Raw genomic sequence first — 23615 nt, 5'->3', positions numbered from 1 at the left:
TGCTCTCCACCTTCTTTACAAACTCAATTTTATTCATTTGATATAATGGTGGAATACATTCAGCAAAACCCTTGGCAAATCGCATGTGAATAGCCATTCTGCACTTGAGATGTCAACTGAACAATGGCTTCAACAAATATAGGAGCCGTGGGGTAGCCTAGTAGTTAAAGCATGAGTTGGTTGCGACAGAAACTCACATTCAATTCCCCACAATGGTGTAATGTGTGAAGCACATTTCTGGTGTTCCTGATTTAGTATTGCTGGAATATTGCAAAGTTTGGCATATGAAAACTCACTCACTTTAACAAATAAAACATGCACTGGATGATGACAGTGTTGAATTTTTATTTATTCATGAATCTCATTACTTCCCAATGGTGAGATCTCGTCTATGCAATAGATCCCCTTATTTCCCATCTTAGTGTGGTGGGAAACGCTTTTATTTCCATTCTCAGTGTGGTAAGACCTTGTCTTGACAGTAAATCCTGTTACTTTGCTTCTTGGAGTTGTGAGAACTTGCCTTGACAGTAAAATCTGTTGTTTCCTTCTGTTTGGTGAGAGCCTATCTAGACAGTAAAACCTATTAGTTCCTTTCTCGGTGTAGTGAGACCTTGTCTAGATAGTAAAATGTGTTATTTCCCTTCTCAGTGGGTAAGATCTTGTCTGCATAGTATAACCTGTTATTTCCCTTCTCACTATAATGCGACATTGTTTTTGCAGCATCACCTGTTATTTCCTTTCTTAGTATAGTGAGACCCTGTCTATGTAGTAAAACCTGTTATTTCCCTTCCTTCTCAATATATTGTGATCTTGTCTATGTGGTAAAACCTGTTATTTCACTCGTTAATTAGGTGAGATCTTGTCTATGTAGTAAAACCTATTATTTCCCTTCTCAGTTTATTTAGACGTTGTCTATGCAGTAAAACTTGTTATTTGCCTTCTCAAAGTGGTGAGACCTCTTCCTCATAAGACCCGTGAAGGTCCCGGGGTAGAATAGGCCTTCAGCAACCCATGCTTGCCATAAAAGGCGACTCAGCTTGTCGTAAGAGGCGACTAACGGGATCGGGTGGTCAGGCTCGCTGACTTGGTTGACGCGTGTCATCGGTTCCCAATTGCGCAGATCGATGCTCATGTTGTTGATCACTGGATTGTCTGATCCAGACTCGATTATTTACAGACCGCCGCCATATAGCTGTAATATTGCTGAGTGCGGCGTAAAACTAAACTCACTCACTCACTCTTCCTCATAATGACACTTGTTATTTGCTTTCTGAGTATGGGGAGATCTCTACCTCATGATGACACCTGTTATTTGCCTTTGAGTATGGTGAGGCATCTTTCTCATAATGTCACCTGTTATTTGCCTTCTGAGTGTGGAAGACCTTTACCTCACCAGGACACTGTTTACTTTACTTCTCACTATGGTGGCAGCTTGACAACAGGGTGAAACCGGATACTTCCATTTTACCGATGGTGTGACCATGACAATGGAGTGAAGTCTCTTTCAATTACAAAGTACTGTGGGACCTGAACTTTTTGAGATATTGTTGCGTGTAAAGAGAACCCTCTTTAACCGAGAGTCAATAATTCCGCACCATAAAGTCACAAAGGAAGTGATACAAGGAGCGAACCTTGCAGCTTCAGACATGAACTGACAAATCCATGACTTATGAGTGTGGCATTATTTAAAACACTACTGTGAATTCATATGAATATGGCATTGTCTCAATGGGGATTACTTAGGCCTGTTGTAGCTTGTAGCCATGTTCCCTAAGAGAGCAGATGTTTATTTAGCAGCTTGACAAACAGAGTAGCATGAAATATGAGCCAAGTGGCCCCTTGGCTTGTCCTTGTCAATAACTTGTACAAATTACTTCCACCTAGAGATGCGTGTGTAGGGGATGGCGGTATGGGGTGGGGGGAGAAATCAGGAGAGTCCTGACTCCAGAAGCATGTCCCCACATATTCCACTTGATACACAATCACTACGTACACATTCCTACAGTGACTCAACTCTGTCAACACAGTCCTAGAGACTCAACTCCACCATACCACCCACACACCACAACAACACAGTCCTACATACTCAACTCCACCATGCTCCAAATACACCACAACAACACAGTTATAGAAACTCACATCAATCACACTCCTAATACACCACCACAACACAGTCCTACAGACTCACGTCCACCATGCTCCACACGCACCACCACAACACAGAACCTACAGACTCACATCCACCATGCTCAACACACACCTACACAACACAGAACCTACAGACTCACATTTAACATGCTCCACATACATACTGCAACACAGTCCTAGAGACTGAACACCACCATGCCCTACATACACCACCACAACAACAGTCCTACAGATTCTCATCCACCATGCTCCACGTGCACGAGCACAACACAGTCCTAGAGACTCAACTCCACCATGCCCTACATACACCACCACAACACAGTCCTAGAGACTGAACTCCACCATGCCCTACATACACCACCACAACAACAGTCCTACAGATTCCCATCCACCATGCTCCACGTGCACGAGCACAACACAGTCCTAGAGATTCAACTCCACCATGCCCTACATATACTACCACAACACAGTCCTAGAGACTCAACTCCACCATGCCCTACATACACCACCACAACAACAGTCCTACAGACTCTCATCCACCATGCTCCACGTGCACGAGCACAACACAGTCCTAGAGATTCAACTCCACCATGCCCTACATACACCACCACAACACAGTCCTAGAGATTCAACTCCACCATGCCCTACATATACTACCACAACACAGTCCTAGAGACTCAACTCCACCATGCCCTACATACACCACCACAACAACAGTCCTACAGACTCTCATCCACCATGCTCCACGTGCACGAGCACAACACAGTCCTAGAGATTCAACTCCACCATGCCCTACATACACCACCAAAACACAGTCCTAGAGATTCAACTCCACCATGCCCTACATATACTACCACAACACAGTCCTAGAGACTCAACTCCACCATGCCCTACATACACCACCACAACACAGACCTAGAGACTCAACTCCACCATGCTCCACGTGCACGAGCACAACACAGTCCTAGAGACTCAACTCCACCATGCCCTATATACACCACCACAACACAGTCCTACAGACTCAACTCCACAATGCTTCACGTGCACGAGCACAACACAGCCCTAGAGACTCCACTCCACCATGCCCTACATATACTACCACAACACAGTCCTACAGACTCAACTCCACAATGCTCCACGTGCACGAGCACAACACAGTCCTAGAGACTCAACTCCACAATGCCCCACATACACCACCACAACACAGTCCTAGAGGCTCGCATCCACCATGCTCCAGCCCGCGGTCAACGGTTAACCAATTAGTGTTTAACAATACCCATGCGGATACACCAGAGGCCATTTGTAACCTGTGAGGTGCTTACTATGCTAACCTTGCCTTACAACACCACGCTGAAACGTTTGATGCTGAAATTAAAGCATCTGTAGATAACAAACTCGCAGATATAATTTCACAACCTAATGATTCTACTCATGCTGACGCTGTACTATATACCGATATCCAGTCTTCAGAGTTAAAACAACATCTGGTCAATCTAAATCGTAACAAATCCCCTGGACCAGATCATGTAAACAATGAACACCTTATCTATGGAGGTGACGCGCTGGTCGAAAAGCTTGGCGTCTTCTACAACGCAATTATGAAAGTTGTCTACTTTCCCAGTATCTTTAGATTGGGTATGATTGTTCCAATTTATACAGGAAAAGGTTCAAAATACGATCCCAAAAACTACAGATGTATCACTCTTACTTCCCGTGTAGGAAAACTATTTGAAAAACTATTTCTCTCACGTCTACAATGTTATATAAGACAATGATATTAATCCTTACTTTCCAGACCCTTTACAATTTGGATTTAGAAAAGAACATGGTGCCATTATGTCAACGTTCATGCTCAATGATTGCGTAACATATTATGTTGAGCGTGGCTCACAAGTCTTTTCAGCGTTTCTCGATATTGAGAAAACCTTTGATGGCATTTGACATAACGGTCTATTCCTAAAACTTCCTAAAGTTGGGTATAATGGGGAAAACGTGGAAGTTGCTGTATCATAGCTACCATAGCTTTTGTAATGTACAACGGAAATAGCTCAGATATCATTTGGAGTAAAACAAGGTGTAGGGCAAGGTAGAATCCTGTCTGCATGTTTTTTTTTCTTGTCTTATTAATGATTTTATTACCTGAATTAAGACTCAGTAACAATGGTATATGTGCATATGGTATTGACGTGCCATCAATCCTGTTAGCCGATGACACGTCACTGTTACGTACTACCCCGTATGGGCTGCAGGATTCATTACAAATATAAAATCATTTGTATATGCCACTACTTGACATACTGGATATAGATCTAGATCTATATGTATTAACTGAAATGCTGGATGACGAAGATGCCCCTGTGCTCTTTCGTGGTGCCAAACTTCAGATCCCTGGCCTTGAAGAAGCAGCATGACAAACCATCAAATTACACTTTTCACACTATGTCAGTTCCTTGAAAGACTCTTTGATATATACTTTCTAAACTGTCACTCATGTAAACATCCACCCGTTCTTAAGATCCGTGCTTTGTTAATATCATATGCATATATGTAACTGACTGATATCATAAATACTTAATCTTCGAATGTATTTTGGAGAAAATAAAGACATTCATTCATTCATTCAACACAGTCCTACAGACTCACATCCACCATGCCCCCCACACACCACCACAACACAGTCCTACTCACATCCATCACACCCTGCATACATCACTACAACACAGTCCTAAAGGCTCACCTTCACCATGCCCCACACACATCACCACAACACAGTCCTGCACTTGCATCCATCACACTCCACATACACCACCACAACACAGTCCTAAAGACTCACATTCACCATGCCCCACATACATCACCACAACACAGTCCTGCACTTGCATCCATCACACTCCACACTCATCACCACACCACAGTCCTACTCACATTCATCACACTCCAAATACACCACTACAACAGAGTCCTAAAGACTCACATCCACCATGCCATACACACATCACCACAACACAGTCCTACTCACATCCATCACACTCTGCATACATCACTACAACACAGTCCTAAAGGCTCACCTTCACCATGCCCCACACACATCACCACAACACAGTCCTGCACTTGCATCCATCACACTCCACATACACCACCACAACACAGTCCTAAAGACTCACATTCACCATGCCCCACATACATCACCACAACACAGTCCTGCACTTGCATCCATCACACTCCACACTCATCACCACACCACAGTCCTACTCACATTCATCACACTCCAAATACACCACTACAACAGAGTCCTACAGACTCACATCCACCATGCCATACACACATCACCACAACACAGTCCTACACTTCCATCCATCACTCTCCACATGCACCACCATAACACGGAACCTACAGACAAACATCCATCACGTTTCAAATGCACCACCACAACATACCAGTCCTACAGACTCACACCCACCATGCTCCACTCACACGACCACAACACAGTCCTACAGACTCACACCCACCATGCTCCACATACATCACCACAACACAGTCCTACAGACTCACATCCATCATGCTCCTCACACACCATAACAACACAGTCCTACTGACTTATATCCACCATGCTCCACACACACATCCACAACACAGTCCTACTGACACACATCCACCATGCTCCTCACACGCCTCACACACATCACCACAACACAGTCCTACACTTCCATCCATCACTCTCCACATACACCACCATAACACAGAACCTACATACAAACATCCATCACGTTTCAAATGCACCACCACAACATACCAGTCCTACAGACTCACACCCACCATGCTCCACTCACACCACCACAACACAGTCCTACAGACTCACACCCACCATGCTCCACTCACACCACCACAACACAGTCCTACAGACTCACATCCACCATGGTCCTCACACACCACCACAACACAGTCCTACAGACTCATATCCACCATGGTCCTCACACACCACCACAACACAGTCCTACAGACTCGTATCCACCATGATCCAAAGGGACAATGCCAAGACGACGTGTGGTAATATCTTGATGCTGGAGTTAATAACTCGGACAGGTTGAACTAGTAATTATAAATTGGCGACATATTCATACTGCATCACGTGGTTCAACAACCAGTGGTTATCCGTGGTGTCTGTGTAAAGGTCTTCTCTCGAAATGACACCCGTATTACTTGCTAGAAGGTTAGAATGTTTTGTATGATTAGTTGGTTTGGGAGAAACTGAATGTAATTAAGTGCATTTCTTCCACCTTCCTCGATATGATGGTATTGTGTTGAGTTGTGTCCCTTGATCATACCAGCATTTGCTTGTCATTATTTAAAGTTTCAGATTTGTAGGATGGGTGTAGAACACAGAGGGCCCAGTCATCTAAGAGGCTACCATTTGCTATGAAGGGCTGTGTCGATAGTTGTAGGTTTGAATTCTGCTTTCCAACAGTCATGTTTGTTAGACCTAACCTGGTGCTGGTAGGTTTCACCAAAGAGATCTACATCTTACATCTGCGAAAAATATTCTTGACTATGCCCAAATGCTATGGTATAACTGCAATTCTATTAAAACTGGTAGAACCCCAACTCACTCACTCACACACACACACCCCCAATCACTCAGTCATGCACCCGCCGACTCACAACAAGAACAAGTCATGTGAAACCACTGCACTCTATCACAAGGAAACAATACAGCTGTCAGGCCAGGTCATCTGTGTTTATTAGCTTTTCACATGAGAAAGATGCTTCAAATGAAGGTCTGAAACGGGTTACTGCATAAATCTCACCTAGGAAGGTGATGATCTAGACTGGGAGAGTTAAAATGGTGAGGATGTAGACTGGAGAACTAGGAAGGTGATGATATAGATTCGGAGAGGTGGGAAGGTGATGATATAGATTCGGAGAGGTAGGAAGGTGATGATGTAGACTGTGAGAGCTATGAAGGTGATGCTGTAGATTGGCAGAGGTAGGAAGTTGTTGAGTGTAGACAGAGAGCTAGGACAGGGATGATGTAGATTGGGAGAGGTTGGAAGGTGATGAGTGTAGACTGAAAGAGCTAGACCCGTCATGACTGTTGGCTGATAGTGATCTGGATCCACTAGCACAAAGCAGTCTTAGCGCTACAACTATCTTAAGCCTATATGTTGGGGTATTTGAGTTACAATCGTTGTGGTGCTAAGATTGCTTTGTGCAAGTCGGTCCATTTAAACTGTTTGTACATCCAAGGTTACAGTCACTAATAGCATTCAGTTTCAAACACTGCAACATTCCTACATTTCTTCAACCACCACTATCATCACTGTTACATGCACAGTTTCAACCAACAATTACATTCGTACTGATAACTACAGCCAAGAACAGACCCTACATCCCCAGCCACATCCACACGAACATTCACATCTACATCTTCTACAATCAATACTACAAAAACTGTGATTAATAGTTAACATCACTACACCAGCGGACGTGTTGTCACCCTTAGGAAATTATCCCAGGACGATACTGAGCACAGCCAGACCAGCTGCAAACACTTGAAGCACTATACCAGGTTTCGGGTCTCACTGTATATACACTGATTCCATCACACGCACATCTGCTGTATTGTATTTGATGGCTGCAGTAGTAGTACTCACAGTCCTTGGTGTCGTTCTGCCAAGCGAACTTAGTGCTAAGGTGACCCATACCTTAACACAGACTTCAGGTAGTCTCAGCGTTAAGGTGGCCGTTGCTCCCATCTCTTAACATAGACTCAGGTAGTTTTTAGTGGTTTGGTTAGCTTCGACAAAGGTAGCCAGGCCAACTGACAGCGACAAGACCCTGAAACGTTGCACATATATGCACTGAAACACAGTATACCAATATACTGAAACACAACATAGACGCAAGTGGTAGTGAAGGGAATTTTCTCTCTCACCCATGCATACGTTCAGGTGGATATGCTAACGAGATCAAAGACGAGGATATGAATTATAACCACCCAGATGGATTAGTTTTCTTTCAATTCTAATATTACAATATGGACGAAATTATTAGCATATTACAGTTGTCGCATTAACTTAACCCTGCCCGACAGCTGAGAATTGTGAGCACATGAGTTCTATCCAATATTGATCATTTATACAGCTGCACACAATCGTTTTGTGGAAACCATTGCTATGGTTGACACTGCTGTGCAGCTGACGTATTCAAAAGCATATTATGCTGAACAGTGTTCATGTTTTTTACTCTTGCCCTTGCATACGAATTCATGTGTCTGTGATAAATCAACAGAAAATTATGCATAGATGTAACAAGAGCGTGATGATAACGAATGTTTCACACGTCTGTTCATGTGTTCTATATCTGAACTGGGTCGGTGGGGTAGCCTTGTGGTCAAAGCGTTCGCTCGTCACGGTACTGAGGACCTGAGTTCGATTCCCTACATGCGCACAATGTGTGAAATCCATTCCTGTTGTTCCCCGCGTAATATTGCTAGAATATCGCTAAAAGCGGTGTAAAACCTAACTTGCTATTTCTGAAATGTACGTTTGTACATTCATGTGCTGGTTTGCACGGATGTTTTCCATGTCAGTCATGTTTCCGGCTCATTAGTCAGTTAGACGTGAATAGATCGCATGTGATTTGAACCTTTATGAGTCAGAAATGTGTCAGCTGCACATGTCACAGCCAGTGTGCAAAACTGCCGATTTGTCACCTGAACACTTGTAAATGTCAGTCGTTTTATGAGTTATTAAAGCCTCTCTCTGAGGATTCGGGTTCGTTTCTCAAATGTAGGAATGGGTACGTTGAGTCAAGACTGGTGTCCGCCTTGATAAAATCGGCGTAAAACTAAACGCACTCATTCACTTAATACCCGTGAAGATCCGAGTTAGAATTGGTCTTCAGTAACCCGTGCTTGTCATAAGAGGTGTAACTTTGGAACAATGGCTAACCAGTGCACAACAAGATAACCCCACCACCACACACACACAAACACCATATCTTGGATGTGATCGGGTCACCTAAGTGTGATCAGTCTGGATACGGAAGAGCACTTTGCATGTGGGACAAACTACAGAATATCAGAATACGACCTGTGTATGATTGTTTCGTAACGGACGCAAAATATTGTGTTTTGTCTCAATGACAATGTCCTGGTGTCCATGACAGCGATCACTTATTTTTCAGACTTGGTGAATCACATCAGCTTCATTTCCTGGGATTCATCACGTGAGCAATTATCTAAATGACATGAAATCAATGTCACTTCATGAACATATTCAGGTATGAATTATGAATAAACTGTTACTGGTATGTAATATTACTCTTTCTAACAAAATCAACACGATGCCTACATTCGTAGTCCAGGTTATCGCTGTAACCATGGCGACCGAACACCCGCACCACATTTATCAACATTACGGTGTCTTGTGTGTGGTAAAGAAGAAATGTGAAACTGACAGCAGCCTTGATACATAATGAACAAGGACATATTTCCTTTTGAGCAGACGTGGGTTGTTTGGGGTAGTTTCACATGTGTAAGGTCAACCACAAGGGGCACCCAGGGATGAGTTATTCGGTGTGAGGCAGCTTTGTCCGGTCTGATACGAGGAAGGAAATTTGACCCATATTTGGACTGAATATTGAGTCAACTGTAGAGAAACATGCGGGTATATGAATACGAAATTGATTCGTGTCTTCATACATTACTGAAAGTCACGACTGAAGAAAATCAGTAAATTCAAAGCCCTCTCTGTAGAGACCTTCTATACGGAAGCTGTTTAGGGCAATATGAAGTTTTTTCTTGACAGTATCAACATACTAAACTGAAATTTCACGATATTAAGAGAAAAGTTCTAGATAACAATCCCGAGATTTCAACCTCTTATCCTGAAATTTCAACATATCTGTAATACGTATCTTGAAATTTCAACTTATTATCCTGAAATGTCAAGAATAAAAACGGACGACCCTAAAATTTTTAGGCTTATCAATATAATAAAGGCATAATTACGGTACGATCAACTAGATTTGTAGAGTTCTCATTACATGCGTGCAGATCACTGACGGCATGAGGGTATTAGCTTTGTATCACTAAGGTCATCATGACCCGCGATAAGTGTAGTAATATGGTCATGTGGTGTAGACGACACTATTGTGAGACAGGATGCGTTGTCATGACAATAAGGTCTGCTGCCATGGTAATTATCCAATTTTGACTAACGGACTAGACGGGTCTGGGAAAGGATAACCATGCGATTCCTATGTGTCTATGTATTAATTACCACACTCATACAAAATGCACGCACACGCTTTCTAAAAATTCATTATCCAGTCTGGTTTCTGCAAATCGGTCTTAGGACTATGAGCGTTGACCTTGAGTATGGGATCGTTTCAGTGATAAGATAGCTCTTTTGAACAAAGTCTTGCCGGGAAGGTGTTGTCGCGAAACTACAACTGATTTAATTCATAATTCACAATTCTTCAAGTTACACCAAACCCACCCAGACTACATCTGAGTAAAACACGCCATGATGAACAGTCAATACAAGAATACCTTACGCAGTAAAATCTCTTTAATCTACAGAGTGATATCTCGATCAAACAGTTGTTTGGTACTGATAGGCACGAAGTAACATCCCTTCTATAGGATCCAGGTATAGTCCCCTCCGACATGCGGTGACAGAATAGGTGTTACAATGTCACTCCTAAGACCGTCACGCCGATTCCGCACATGGGTGCAATGCGTGAAGCCCATTTGGTGCCCCCAGTCGGGATATTGCTGATAATAGCTGCGTAAAACTAATCTAACTCACACACGGACAGCTGGAACTTAACAGTATGCGCATAGGCATCCCTTTGAATTATTGTACCAAAGAAAGAGAATGATAATAATGATAATAATTCACTTACATAGCGCCTAGTATCCATCTGACTCGTTGCTCACTCGACGCTGTAATCAGAATCTGATTATCATCACCCCGGATAACCCAAGCTGCCTCCTAGGCGCTACAAGGTTATAGATTAGAGGATATAGAGGTTATAGATATAGAGGACATTACCTCACGGGTACCCATTTACTGCTGGGTGAACAGAGGCAAATTTGAACAAACTCACATGCCTAAGGTGAGACCACATGGTTTCCCCATGTGCTTTGTGGCGGAGCAGGACCGAAGTCTTAGGAACTTTCAGGAGTCAAATTGCCAAACACGGTGACCCACCAATGGACTGTCCGAGCTCGACGGTGTTTAACTACAACTGATGGTGACCTGAGCACTACGTACAGGACATCTCGCCATCACCGAATAGGCGGAAAACTTGTTGCTGGAATGCCTTGGCGTCACACACCCTCTTGGTGGCATTGCCGAGTGTAACAAAAACTCTATTTGCTCAAGCATTTATTTACCAGAAACAGGTATTGCAAAATAGCAAATATAGAATAAAAATAATTTGAGGATTGGCACATTCCATGTTTAACGATTAGTAGAATACGTATGGAAACCAACTACAGCCTACCATAGGGGCTTCTTTCACAAAGCAACTTTTACTAAGGTGAACCTTAACTCCCTTTCTTTAACCTTAGTGACTTACGATCACTATGAGTTTCGTGGAAGGAGGCCCAGTTCTTCATGCTCTCCTGGGAGAGAAACAAATAGACATTAATATAATGATATAATAATGGTAGTGCCAGACGTTACTCTGGTCAACATTTGGGTCGGGTGCCAAGAATGAATACACCAGGTATTCTTTAATGCGACATTTCGAAAAAGTTGGAGATAACGCCTTTCTTTACGTATATATCATTACACAAAAGGAACATATCTAACGTCCATGCGGTTTTGAATTGTTTTATACATATTGAGATGACGACATTGCAATGTCAGCATAACATCAGTGACACGTATACCGTCACCCATAGCTTAACATAGACATCCGACTATCTTAGACCTCAGCCTCCAAACCTTAACATAGAAGTAACACAAACTCAGCGGTAAGGCGATCGTAACTTCCATACCTTAACATAGACTTACGACGGTTATAGTGCCGAGGTGACCGTAACTTTCATACCTTTACAAATACGTAACACAACTTCAGCACTAAGGCGATCATAGCTTACATACCTTAACAAAGGCTTGGGCTGTTGTAACGCTCAGCTGACCGTAATTCCTACGTAACACAGACATGTGACAGACATTGCGCTAAGGTGAACGTAACGTTCATACCTTATCGCCCACATGTACATATATAAAGAACCTAACAAACTGCCATGCAGAATGTTGTTCAATTTTGATTTGTTTATAGCTCACTGAATTTGAGATGACGACATGGCAACGTCATCGTGAACAGCAGTGACATGTGTCCACGGGTACGGCTACCCTGTCTGTAATGGTGTCTTACAATCCTTGCAAAGGCTCAGTGGTGAATGTCCAAAATATTCGTTTTATGTATTAAAACCTAATCAAACACAAACCATATACACCTTCTTATGAATTGTTTCGTAAAACTGAATTCGTAAAAAAATGTTGTCTACACCGTATGCATGACGGTTAACAACAATCTTAGTGAATACGAACACCTGCTTTGATGAAATGTGATGAAAAAAATAGAGAATGTCATCATAAGAGAACATGAAACACAGTTAAGGTAAGTTACTTACAGAGTAAATATGTAAAGATCTATATACAAGTAACCGTGAAGTTAACGGAACAGATCTGCATCACGGCACACTAATCTTACAACATACAGTCCTGGAAGTACTACCGTATTTAAACCCCTCATCACAGAGGTCGACGTAGATAAAGGTTGATTTACCCTGCATTGCTCCACACTAAGGTACTGAATAAAATGTTCGTCTCACATGCATAACGTACATGAATAACAAAACACAAAAATATAGAACTGATGAAATGCCGATTCCAGTAAAAAAAAAGATCAAAACACATATTATCATATTTGAAAGAAAACTCTCTGGCTTATGAACAACCAATACGCCATGAAGAATGAAGGCAGTTGTTATGGATAGACAACCTCTTTATATTATGTATAGGCGACGTTCGACATAGATTCTAATGTCGTTGCCGAGCAAAGCATAATGAAGTTGTACCTCCATAATAAATATCCTCATTCTTCATCTTCTGAACTTCTAGCATGTCGACCAGAGAGGCAATACGCCATGCCTATTCAAACACCAAGAAGCCACACATGTATGATCAGCAAGATGCCAAACGTTGTATGAGCCTCTATAAAGACTAAATGCTTATAGTATATGAACAATACGATGCCAAGCGTTATATGAGTTCCAAAAAATACAACAACCGTTTGACACTAACTTTCACAACTTATTGTATTTCGACAAAAATAAAGGAGGTAGATTCCCTACTACGTATGAGGGAAGAAAATGATGTCATGATAATGCTCAAGTAAACTGGTCACCTTTGCAAGTGAATTATAAAGCTGTTATTTCTCTCCCTACGGTCAGTGCACAACCTTGTATATAAAAGTACCGGTGGAAATGAAAACAGACAGATACACTCTCGACGGGGTACCCCCTTAATGGTAGATGCTAGTTTGATGCAGATTGCGAACGTGTAAATGTAGGTTTAAATACGTACATTTAGGGAATATATAACGCTCCTTAGTTGTGAAAACTTGCAATGTACCTAATTCGCAAAGGAACCACTGGATTCAGTTTCTTTATTACCGTGGATCATTATAAAGAAGCCAATAGTTACGCACCCACCCACTCTCTCACACACACACACACACTCTTTTTATACCAATGTTCTATTCAGCTTTCAAAGCATATTTGCTTATCTAAATGATTCCATTAAATGTTAGTTATGTTTCGCAATGTAACCTTGAGACTCTGAGATTCAACCTCTCAGGTCTTGTCCAGCAGCTGGAGATTCTCAAGTGTCTTTCATCTTCACTTCCAGAAGCAAATCCTCCCTCCTCCAGCTCTTCAACCTCGAAAGGTCTTGTCCGGATGGAGATTCTCAAGGTTCTTTCATCTTCACTCCCAGAAGCACAGCCTCCCTCCGCCAGCTCCTCCAGATCCATGGTCTTGTCCTGCAGCTGGAGATTCTCAAGGTTCATTCATATTCACTCCCAGAGGCACTGTCGTCTCTCCTCCTCCTCCTGCACTTCCACCTCCCATATCTTGTCCGGAAGCTGTGGCCCGGGGGTGAGGGCGAAGTCAATCTCTTCATATACCACAGGCTCCTCCCTTCTGTGTATGATTGGTTTGCCGTCGATCAGGGTAGGCGATTCAAGGGCAAGGTCGGCGTAGGTCAGACCATCATCATTCTGAAATTTTAACACAACTGCACTTACAAATGTCGAACATTTCTATCATGAGAAGTTATTCCATGACTGAACCCAAATCTGCACCTGGTACATTTACTGAACCAAGAACATGCTTTCTCTTTGTGTTCGTTGCAACTTAGAGTCGTTTCGGCATTGTGTCAGCCAATCAGGGAAGTCTCTTCCCCGGAACGTGACAGGATATGTATAATACACCTACCGTTTCGCCACAGTTGTTGTATTCGGCAGCGACTGGTCCTGCATAGTCGATTAGAACTGCATTTTCCGACTGGAGACAGCAAACATATGTAGGATCTCAACAGGGGATCATTATGATGTATTAAACACATAATATCTCTTCACACATCCAATATATTACATTGTGTTGTTCAGGCTTTTGAAAAGACTTGTAAGGTTAATGCCCATATAGGTCTTGGTTTTTTATGAGGAACTGAACTTATTGGTAAGTTTTGTAAGTTTTTGCATTACTTAAATGAATATGAACATAATGTAACAATATCGCCATTAAAATTATTGATAGAAGTAATGAGAAAATACTGCCCTTCTGCTAGTGATACGTAAGTTTGTTCTTAATGAAAGAAAAACATTGACTATAATAATTATGATAATTGTTCCAGAATTTTGTCTGTGGCCTCGACTTGGCTGCTGTGAGGGTTTTTTTATTCTTCTCTTTAACTTACATCCACTGGTGAACCAAGTGATGACATATATTTTTGCTGTTCTGTGTTGACATATGTTTTATGATATGTTAGGTTTGCTTTACGCAACACTCAGCAGTTGACGTCAATGAATGAACGAGAAAATCAATGGTGTACATAATGAGCATCGATCTTCGCAAATGCATTCATTATCTCACGTGGCGGTGGGGTGGCCTAGTGGTTAAAGCGTTCGCTCCTCACGCCGAAGGCCCCGGTTCGATTACCCACATTAGTACAATGTGCGAAGTCAATTTCTGGAGTTCCCCCGTCGTGATGTTGATGCTGAAAGCGGCGTAAAACCAAACTCACTCACTCACTCATTCATCACCTTACGTTGCATATTTCGTATCCACGTCTTTACGACACACTGACTGAATGGTAATAAATTATCTTTCTGTCAGTTTTGTATTGTAGGAAAACAGTTCTTGTACACACTTACCGATGGCCCTGCGCCGGCATAAGCCCTATTCATGAACTGTTTGCATTGAGCCTTCTGTACCGTGGCATAAACATCAGAGACTGCGGAAAAGAGAACAAAGTAGACGTATTATAGACGAGATGTGTGAGATTGGTACTGAATGGGCCTTGATGAGTCATTCGGGGTTTCGCTTTTTTCAACTTATTTTGTTGAAGTTTCAAGTTTGTAACTTAATAATTCAACATGTACGTTTGGAACTTAATGACAAATGGCCAAAAAGGCTTCTATAGGATGGGTGTCAAACTTCTGTAGGATGTCAAACAGTAATCTCTTACAACAAAGACACCTGATGAGAAGGTGTCAAAAACAGCAAGTGTCTGTGCGGGTTTCGTTGAAATCTTTGTTAAAGTGTTTTTTTTGTACATCCGTCAGTGACACTGACTACAGCTTGTGTTAAACACCCATGGTCTGATGCTGACAAACAAAGAACCATATTTGGGGATTCGCACCCATAACCATAGTTTCTTTCATGACAAAGGAAAACCACCAAACACGGTGAATGTCAATGCTCTAGACAGCAGCTACATCCGCACATTGTCACAGAAAAGAGGTAAATAGTCAGGGGCTAAGATGACGTCATGAGGTATAGATGACGTCATGTATAGCGTCACCTCAAGTGAGATTTGCTTTACGCCGCTTTTAACAATATTCCATCAACATCATGGCGGGGACACCGGAAATGGTCTTCATTGAACCCATATGGAGAATCGAATCCATATCTTCAGCGTGACGAGCGAACGCTTTATCCACTAGACTACCCCACCGCCCCTCACCTAAGGTGAGACTCACTGACCACAAGGATGGAAAGATGGGCTATACCTTCTCTCCTGCGCCTTCTCTTTTTGTTCACCTTGGCATACAAGTCTGTAGGTAGAAGTGTTTAGTCAGAAACTATTAAACTAAGTATTACAAGAAGAAATAATACCAATGGTTCTATAGGTGTGTACACCGCACTCAGCAATATCCCAGCTATGGCAGCGGGTTGTCACATGGAGCCTCGATTGATTTCAGCGGCTGGGACATGATGCCAGGCATAAATGAAGCAGATAGTCTAACCGTTAATAATTTGTGAAGAGCATGTCAAATTTACATTTTCATGGGGTAGATTACTTGTACTTGTAGATTCTTAAAGATCTACTTGAAAACGTATCTATTACGTAACAGCTTATCATTCAATCACCCAATCCTAAACACTGCATGTCACCCAATCCTAAACAATACTTGTCACACTTGTCACCCAATCCTAAACACTGCTTGTCACCCAATCCTAAACACTGCTTGTCACCCAATCCTAAACACTGCTTGTCACCCAATCCTAAACACTGCTTGTCACCTAGTCCTAAACACTGCTTGTCACCCGATCCTAAACACTGCTTGTCACCCAATCCTAAACACTGCTTGTCACCCAGTCCTAAACACTGCTTGTCACCCAGTCCTAAACACTGCTTGTCACCCAATCCTAAACACTGCTAATCACCCAATCCTAAACACTGCATGTCACCCAATCCTAAACACCCAATCCTAAACACTGCTTGTCACCCAATCCTAAACACCCATTCCTAACCACTGCTTGTCACCCAATCCTAAACACTGCTTGTCACCCAATCCTAAACACTGCTTGTCACCCAATCCTAAACACTCCTTGTCACCCAATCCTAAACACTGCTTGTCACCCGATCCTAAACACTGCTTGTCACCCGATCCTAAACACTGCTTGTCACCCAATCCTAAACACTGCTTGCCACCCGATCCTAAACACTGCTTGCCACCCGATCCTAAACACTACTTGTCACCTAATCCTAAACACTGCTTGTCACCCAATCCTATACAATGCTTCTCACCCGATCCTAACTACTGCTTGTCACCCAATCCTAAACACTGCTAATCACCCAATCCTAAACACTGTTTGTCACCCAATCCTAAACACTGCTTGTCACCCAATCCTAAACACCCATTCCTAAACATTGCTTGTTACCCAATCCTAAACACTGTTTGTCACCCATTGCACTCTGCATTCAACAACTGTATAATCAATATTACATTGTACGTCAGTGAAGCATTTGTGTGTACATGTATATGAAATTTTGCTTAATATTTATCACAAGCAGTGGCTTGTTAGATAATATGCGACAACGCACGGTGTTTTTCTCGGTCTGTGGAACCTACAGTTATTCCAGTAACTCTTTATTCTGCAGTAAACGGCATGCTACCAATAATGTGTGTGACGTAGATGAATGAATAAACAAATTTGGATTTACGCCGCTTTTAGCATTCTTGCAGCAATGTCACGGTGGGGGACACCAGAAATGGACTTCGCATGTTGGACCAAAGTAGGGAATGGAACCCTGGCTTTCGGCTTGAAGAAAGAACGCTTTAGCCACTGGGCCACCCTACCTCTCCTTCACAGCACAAGGACCTTGGTATTACTCGGGTCATGTTTGGCTGATTAACTATAGCGGCTTTTCAGTTGCTTCGTCTGAACACAGCGCTTGTTTGCGAACACGTGTTTTTCCTAACATTTAGTTCAAGGTCACTTTATATATCCTGGGGCTTTATCTTGTTTCTAATATTGGAACATCATTCATCTTCCTTGATTACAGGTCCTATCTTCCGGACAAACCGGAAGATAACAATATTCCATGAATGATTTCCAAGTGATCAAGTTGATTAGAAACAAACATCAAGTACAAGGAATTTGATACAAATACAAGTACGTGGCGTGTGGCGGTTAGGTAGGGGTAGGGGTTGGGAAGGGGAGGGGCGTGGTGATTGGGTTGGGATTGGGATGGCGCTTGGCGGTTGGATGGAGGTAGGGGTTGGGGTGGGGTTTCGGATGGCGTGTGGCGGTTGGGTGGAGGTAGAGGTTGGAGTGTCGTGTGGCACTTGGGTGGGAGTGGGGGTCGGGAGTTCTATTACTTGTGGGGTGTTGCTGCACACATGTTCAATAAACTGACCTTGAGTAATGACGAAGAAAAGTTTCAAATGAAATCTATGAGCATAACCTATTAAGTTTAATAAAAATCCCACTTTCCCCTGCTTCTTTTTGTGCGAGCCGATGTACAATAGCGTTCGCGCCATCTCCCGATACAATACTTAAATTGCATACATCACGTTTTATGTGACCACTGGCTTTGTCACTATTACTAGACATATCCTATCCAGGTGTCATAAGCACTACTTTCAGTTGTTCGTTTGTTTGTTGAGACATGTTGCGCTCAGCACACCGAACCCGTGTCTTCGGCATAACGGGACAGTTGGGTAGCTACTAGCTTGTGATTACTGCGTTCGCCCCTTTCGGCGAAAATGCGGATTTGATCCCTCACTTGAGTACAATGTGTGAAATCCATTTCTGGTGTAGCCCAGATATTGTTGGAATCGCTACAAACGGCGTATAACTAAACTCACTTTCCTCCGCCTGACGAAAAATCTCTGGACTATCCCACGCCCCTCCGAACAATGAATGATGTGCAGTGCATTCATACAATCCGCCCGGTATACAAATAAGTCTGCTGATCGAATGCGCCGACACGCTTTTGCAAGATTTCAAACACTTACCACTTGGATCTTGTTGAAATTGTGCTTCGTTGTCAGCCATACTGCGGTCTCCAGCCCTAAAAGACATGCATGAGGTGAAGGAGTAAGTAATTCATATCATGACACGGCACACATCAGACTGCAAAGTTAAACTTCGAAAAAATAAACCTTTAATTAGTTAGCTGCAAATGCTGATATTAGATATTACCTACCTGAGCCTACCTGGCACCAAAACGTTCTGTGATTATCTTGAAGTCATAATGCTCACCTCGAAAGTACAAACGACAATGCTAATCCTGTATCCTTTTCTTTCTTTTCAGTACCTTAACTTATGAGAGAAACACTGAAACGTATTTTGTTGGAGTAACTCTGTACCTTATCTTGTAGGAGTAAAACTGTACCTTAACTGGTAGGAGTAAAAGTATACCTCAACTTGTAAGAGTAAAACTTCACCTTAACTTGTAGGAGTATAACTGTACCTCAACTTGTAGGAGTAGCTCTGAACCTTAACCTGTAGGAGTTAACTGTACCTCAACTTGTAGGAGTAAAACTGTATCGTAACTTGTAGGAGTAACTCTGCACCTTAGCTTGTACAATAAACTCAGAGTTGTATACTCCCCAGGGAGTTGAGATTGATAATACGATGTGATGCTGAGACGGACATCCAATGGTCGAGGGTAACAAATACCAGGGCCTTGAGCAAGCACTAGTTGCATGGATATGTGCGCTATATAAATATCCAATAATAACTTGTATCAGTAACTGTGTACATTAACTTGTAGGAGTAACTCTCCAGCTTAGCTTGTAGGAGTAAAAATGTACCTTAACTTGTAGGAGTAAAACTGTATCTTAACCTGTAGGAGAAACTCTATACCTTAACGTATAGGAGAAACTCTATACCTTAACTTGTAGGAGTAACTGTACCGTAACATATGTGAGTGACCCTATATCTTAACCTGTATGAGTACACCGAACTCGTAGGGCTAAACCTGTACCTTAACTCGTATGTAAACGCTGTGGTCTTCTCATTGTTCTTGAAATGATATACTGGCAACAGATATCTGCTATTGAGAGTCCTCACCTGTACACTTTACCTCCTGAAATAGATAAAACATACCCTAGTGTAATCACTTCTAATGCAAATTATCATTCAGAAAGGATTCAAGTGCGTCTGCTGTAATTGAAGTAATAAAACTGAAGAGATGCATGACAGGATATACGATAGCAGCATAATTAATATTTTCTCGTATCACCACAAAGACAGTACCTTTCGTGGTCCTGTTTCTTCGGAAAACGACGGCGACGATGACGAAAGCGATGACGACAATGAGGACAGAACAGGCGGCAGTCACAGGTACGATGGGGTCTACACCAGATTCAATTAACTTACGTGCTGCAACATTCACCATACCAAATAGAAGCTTTCCTTTGATTCAATATACATACAGCATATGGCGTAAGATCACATTGAAATGTGTTCAAATGGAAGCAAGAGTCGCAAATGTCAGGATTTACTGGAACTGGTTTCTTTGTCGAATTATATAAATGATGTATGTAATAGAGTAAATATATAATGTTTTTGTTCTCCTCAGTTCAGATCTGATTTTTTTGCTTTTGGGGAATCTGAGAGTGACGAATCACACTGACTTGATGTCATATCATCAGATTAATAGTCAAGATTGACCTCCTAATCCACATTTTGGTAGATACCTGTTCAAAATCTCTGTGTGTTTTGAGAAATTTGAAGGGAGTAAAAACTTAAACAGTCATTACATGTCTCATTCAAATATAATTTTAAATGTCACATATTATGTTACTAATATATGTTTCCGGAATCTGTGGAGGCCTTACGGAGGACCTCCAGTGTCAGGTTCCTTGATGAACTCCCATGGCTGTTGTTGACGTGACACGTGTACTGTCCAGACACACACACATCTACAGCTGGCATAGACAACACAGCCTCCACGTGTCCTGTAATCACCATCTGCCTGGATGTGTCCCACCAGGTTACAGTGCAGGCAGGGTTACAGTCAGCGGAACATATCACTGTTAGAGGTTTCCCCTCTTCTACCTCCCTTGTGCCTTCAAACAGTATCTGGACAGGTCCATCTGGAATATATGATGTGCGATGGTGAGGGGAAAACACATCTAAGATACTTCCCTCGTCATTTGGCGTCAGTTACGCTAATTAAGGAACACCAAATAGTGCAATACTGATGTTATGCACAGTTTGCACGATCAATAATCATTAATCAATCGCGACCTTGATCATCACAGTCAACCCATTTTATGCCATGACAGTCATTTGGAATAAACACGGTGATGTACTGTGACGACACATAGTTACGATTTTAAAGCTATAGTTGAACCATGAGTAATAATCTGAACGTTGAAATGTATCGTGGCAGTGCCAGTTGAGCGCCGCCAAGTTACATACAAATGTCACGACGCAATTGTTCCGATAGATGACACTGGCGTCACATATTCAGTGACGCTTCACGGCTTGTTTCAGGTCGTATTGTGGTCGTGTCTGGGGAGGTTTTTAACAGATGATTTAGGTACTTCAGAAGGTAAATGAAAAGTTAATGAGAGAAAGCTTGTCTTGTGTAAACATTTGCGTACAATATAGAATACAGAATAGTAGAAGATACTCTAAATATACTCTAAATGTCTTGAATTTTGCCATGCGTGGTTGGTAGTGAGTCTCTTGTGTTCCTTATTTTCCTAATATTTTAAATATTCTTGTTTTGGCCTTTGTGTGTCACCGAGCATTTATATTTTCTGAAATCTGAGGCTCGATTTGCGAGACCGAGGAACAAAAACTGCATTCGTTGTCGTAGCAACAGATTCATTCAATCAATATTATGTATTGTGCTGATCTGAGCTCACATCCAGATTAACAACAGTGATGTGACATAATTTTGAAGTATTCGCGTTTGAAGTATTTGAAGTATTTCGTTAAACCTTTGAAGCTGAAAACTTTCATCACAGATTTTGGCTATGTTGTCGTTAATTCCGATCCGAACCACCAAAGTACTGTTATAATAATGATTCAGGACATGAGGGTTCTATGACGGTGCTATACTCAGAGCCGTAGTTGCAAAGATATGCGAGGTTCCTGTACCGTAAACAAGGTAGTTCTTACTCACGTAGGACATCCAGTACATGTCCGAGACTCCAGTCAGACTCCAGCCCCTCCTCCACAGCCTGGCAGCTGTAGTTGTCTCCCTGGTTCTCTCTCTTGACGTGGCTTATTGTCATCTCATCTCCACCTGTAGGAGACTCATCACCAGATTTTAGCAGCGCCCCGTCCCTCCTCCAGATGTAGGTCATGGTCAGTGGGGGGTGGTCCGGGGGTAGACTCCGGGAGGAGGAGGAGCATGTGAGGGTGACATTCTCACCTGGTACAGGTGAGGCAGGTCCGGTGATGGTAGGTGCGGTTGGCTTTTCTGTGAACAAATGAGTAAATCCATTGATACAATAATGCGAGTGCCAACCCCTCTCCCCCCACCCCACCCCACGATTTTACGAACTGTTTTTACATTTGAAGAATTCATCGTTATTGCCCATAACATATAGGCTAGTGACATGTTAATATTCGGAATTTATAGTTAAATACTTACGTGCTACAACGACGACCTGTCTACATCCAGGAACATTCTCAATGCCAATAAAACGATTTTACTAAGTGTTTGGACATTTGAAGAATTCACCGTTATTGCTAAGTGTTTTGACATTTGAAGAATTCACCGTTGTTGCCCATAAGATATAGGCCAGCGACATGCAAATATTCAGAATGTATTTTTTAATACTGACGTGCTACAACCAGGACCTGTCTACATCCAGTAACATTCTCTCCATTGGTTCCCTGACAGTAGTAAGTACCAGCGTCCTGTACAGTAACATTGTAGATGGTAAACCTCAGCTGTCCGATCTGTGATGGTGAGCCCTCCCCGGTGTATCTGATCCTGATCCTGTTGTCGGTGTGATTACTGTTGAGTACCACTCCACGGTGTGACTTGGGCTGGACCACTAACAGTCTCTCAGATACCGAACCATTCACCCATACATAATATAGGAAGCTGACATTCTCTGGGTTCATGGTCATGTTAACATCTTCACCAACACGAGTAACAGTGTGTGGGTATCCAGTTGTCATGGAGGCAAGAGCTGTATACGAAACGGTAAATAGAATCAGAAGTCGATAACAATGGATGCAAAAGCAAATGCGGAAAAATAATACGTAAATTAACTCTACCACAGATTCAAAATATATGTCAGTTTTCGAAGACAGATACATACCAAAACCACATAGTGTAACGGCCACAGAGGAAAACAGAAACATAGTCACCACTGTGGCGAGTAAAAACTGACAGGTACGGTTTCTGATATTATGTGTCACATTATGTAGTTTCACTAGATGATACTTCCCTATA

At 42.3% G+C, this 23615-nt stretch overlaps 2 protein-coding genes across 2 annotated transcripts; both read right to left on the bottom strand.

The window, feature by feature from the left end:
- Window positions 1-11530: 11530 nt before the first annotated feature.
- On the bottom strand, window positions 11531-19240 carry LOC137289346 (uncharacterized). Its single transcript, XM_067820855.1, has 5 exons — window positions 19201-19240; window positions 16465-16509; window positions 15607-15686; window positions 14669-14737; window positions 11531-14451 (listed from the first exon to the last, which is right to left on the bottom strand). The coding sequence occupies exons 1-5, from the start codon at window positions 19238-19240 to the stop codon at window positions 14248-14250; spliced, it is 438 nt and encodes a 145-aa protein (XP_067676956.1). The 3' UTR covers window positions 11531-14247.
- A 1016-nt stretch (window positions 19241-20256) lies between these two features.
- LOC137266703 (transmembrane and immunoglobulin domain-containing protein 1-like) lies at window positions 20257-23287 on the bottom strand. Its single transcript, XM_067801978.1, has 5 exons — window positions 22996-23287; window positions 22329-22628; window positions 21031-21288; window positions 20447-20572; window positions 20257-20276 (listed from the first exon to the last, which is right to left on the bottom strand). The coding sequence occupies exons 1-5, from the start codon at window positions 23285-23287 to the stop codon at window positions 20257-20259; spliced, it is 996 nt and encodes a 331-aa protein (XP_067658079.1).
- Window positions 23288-23615: the final 328 nt, after the last annotated feature.

This window comes from Haliotis asinina, chromosome 1 (assembly GCF_037392515.1).
Source record: "Haliotis asinina isolate JCU_RB_2024 chromosome 1, JCU_Hal_asi_v2, whole genome shotgun sequence".
NCBI lineage: Eukaryota > Metazoa > Mollusca > Gastropoda > Lepetellida > Haliotidae > Haliotis > Haliotis asinina.
The sequence above is the reverse complement of the archived record's forward strand: the minus strand, read 5'-3'. Positions and strand labels throughout refer to the sequence as shown.

Bases quoted from the DNA above. Each gene is read 5' to 3' on its own strand.
- LOC137266703 (XM_067801978.1), bottom strand. From the start codon at position 23,287: ATGACCATGAACCCAGAGAATGTCAGCTTCCTATATTATGTATGGGTG. The intron at 22,629-22,995 runs GTCAGTATTAAA...ATTTGTTCACAG, and splicing joins ACAGGTCCTGGTTGTAGCAC to AAAAGCCAACCGCACCTACC. The intron at 20,277-20,446 runs GTACTGTCTTTG...TATCTATTTCAG, and splicing joins AAGAAACAGGACCACGAAAG to GAGGTAAAGTGTACAGGTGA.
- LOC137289346 (XM_067820855.1), bottom strand. From the start codon at position 19,240: ATGGCTGACAACGAAGCACAATTTCAACAAGATCCAAGTG. The intron at 15,687-16,464 runs GTATAGCCCATC...TCTTTTCCGCAG, and splicing joins GAGAAGGCGCAGGAGAGAAG to TCTCTGATGTTTATGCCACG. The intron at 14,738-15,606 runs GTAAGTGTGTAC...TGCTGTCTCCAG, and splicing joins ATGCCGGCGCAGGGCCATCG to TCGGAAAATGCAGTTCTAAT.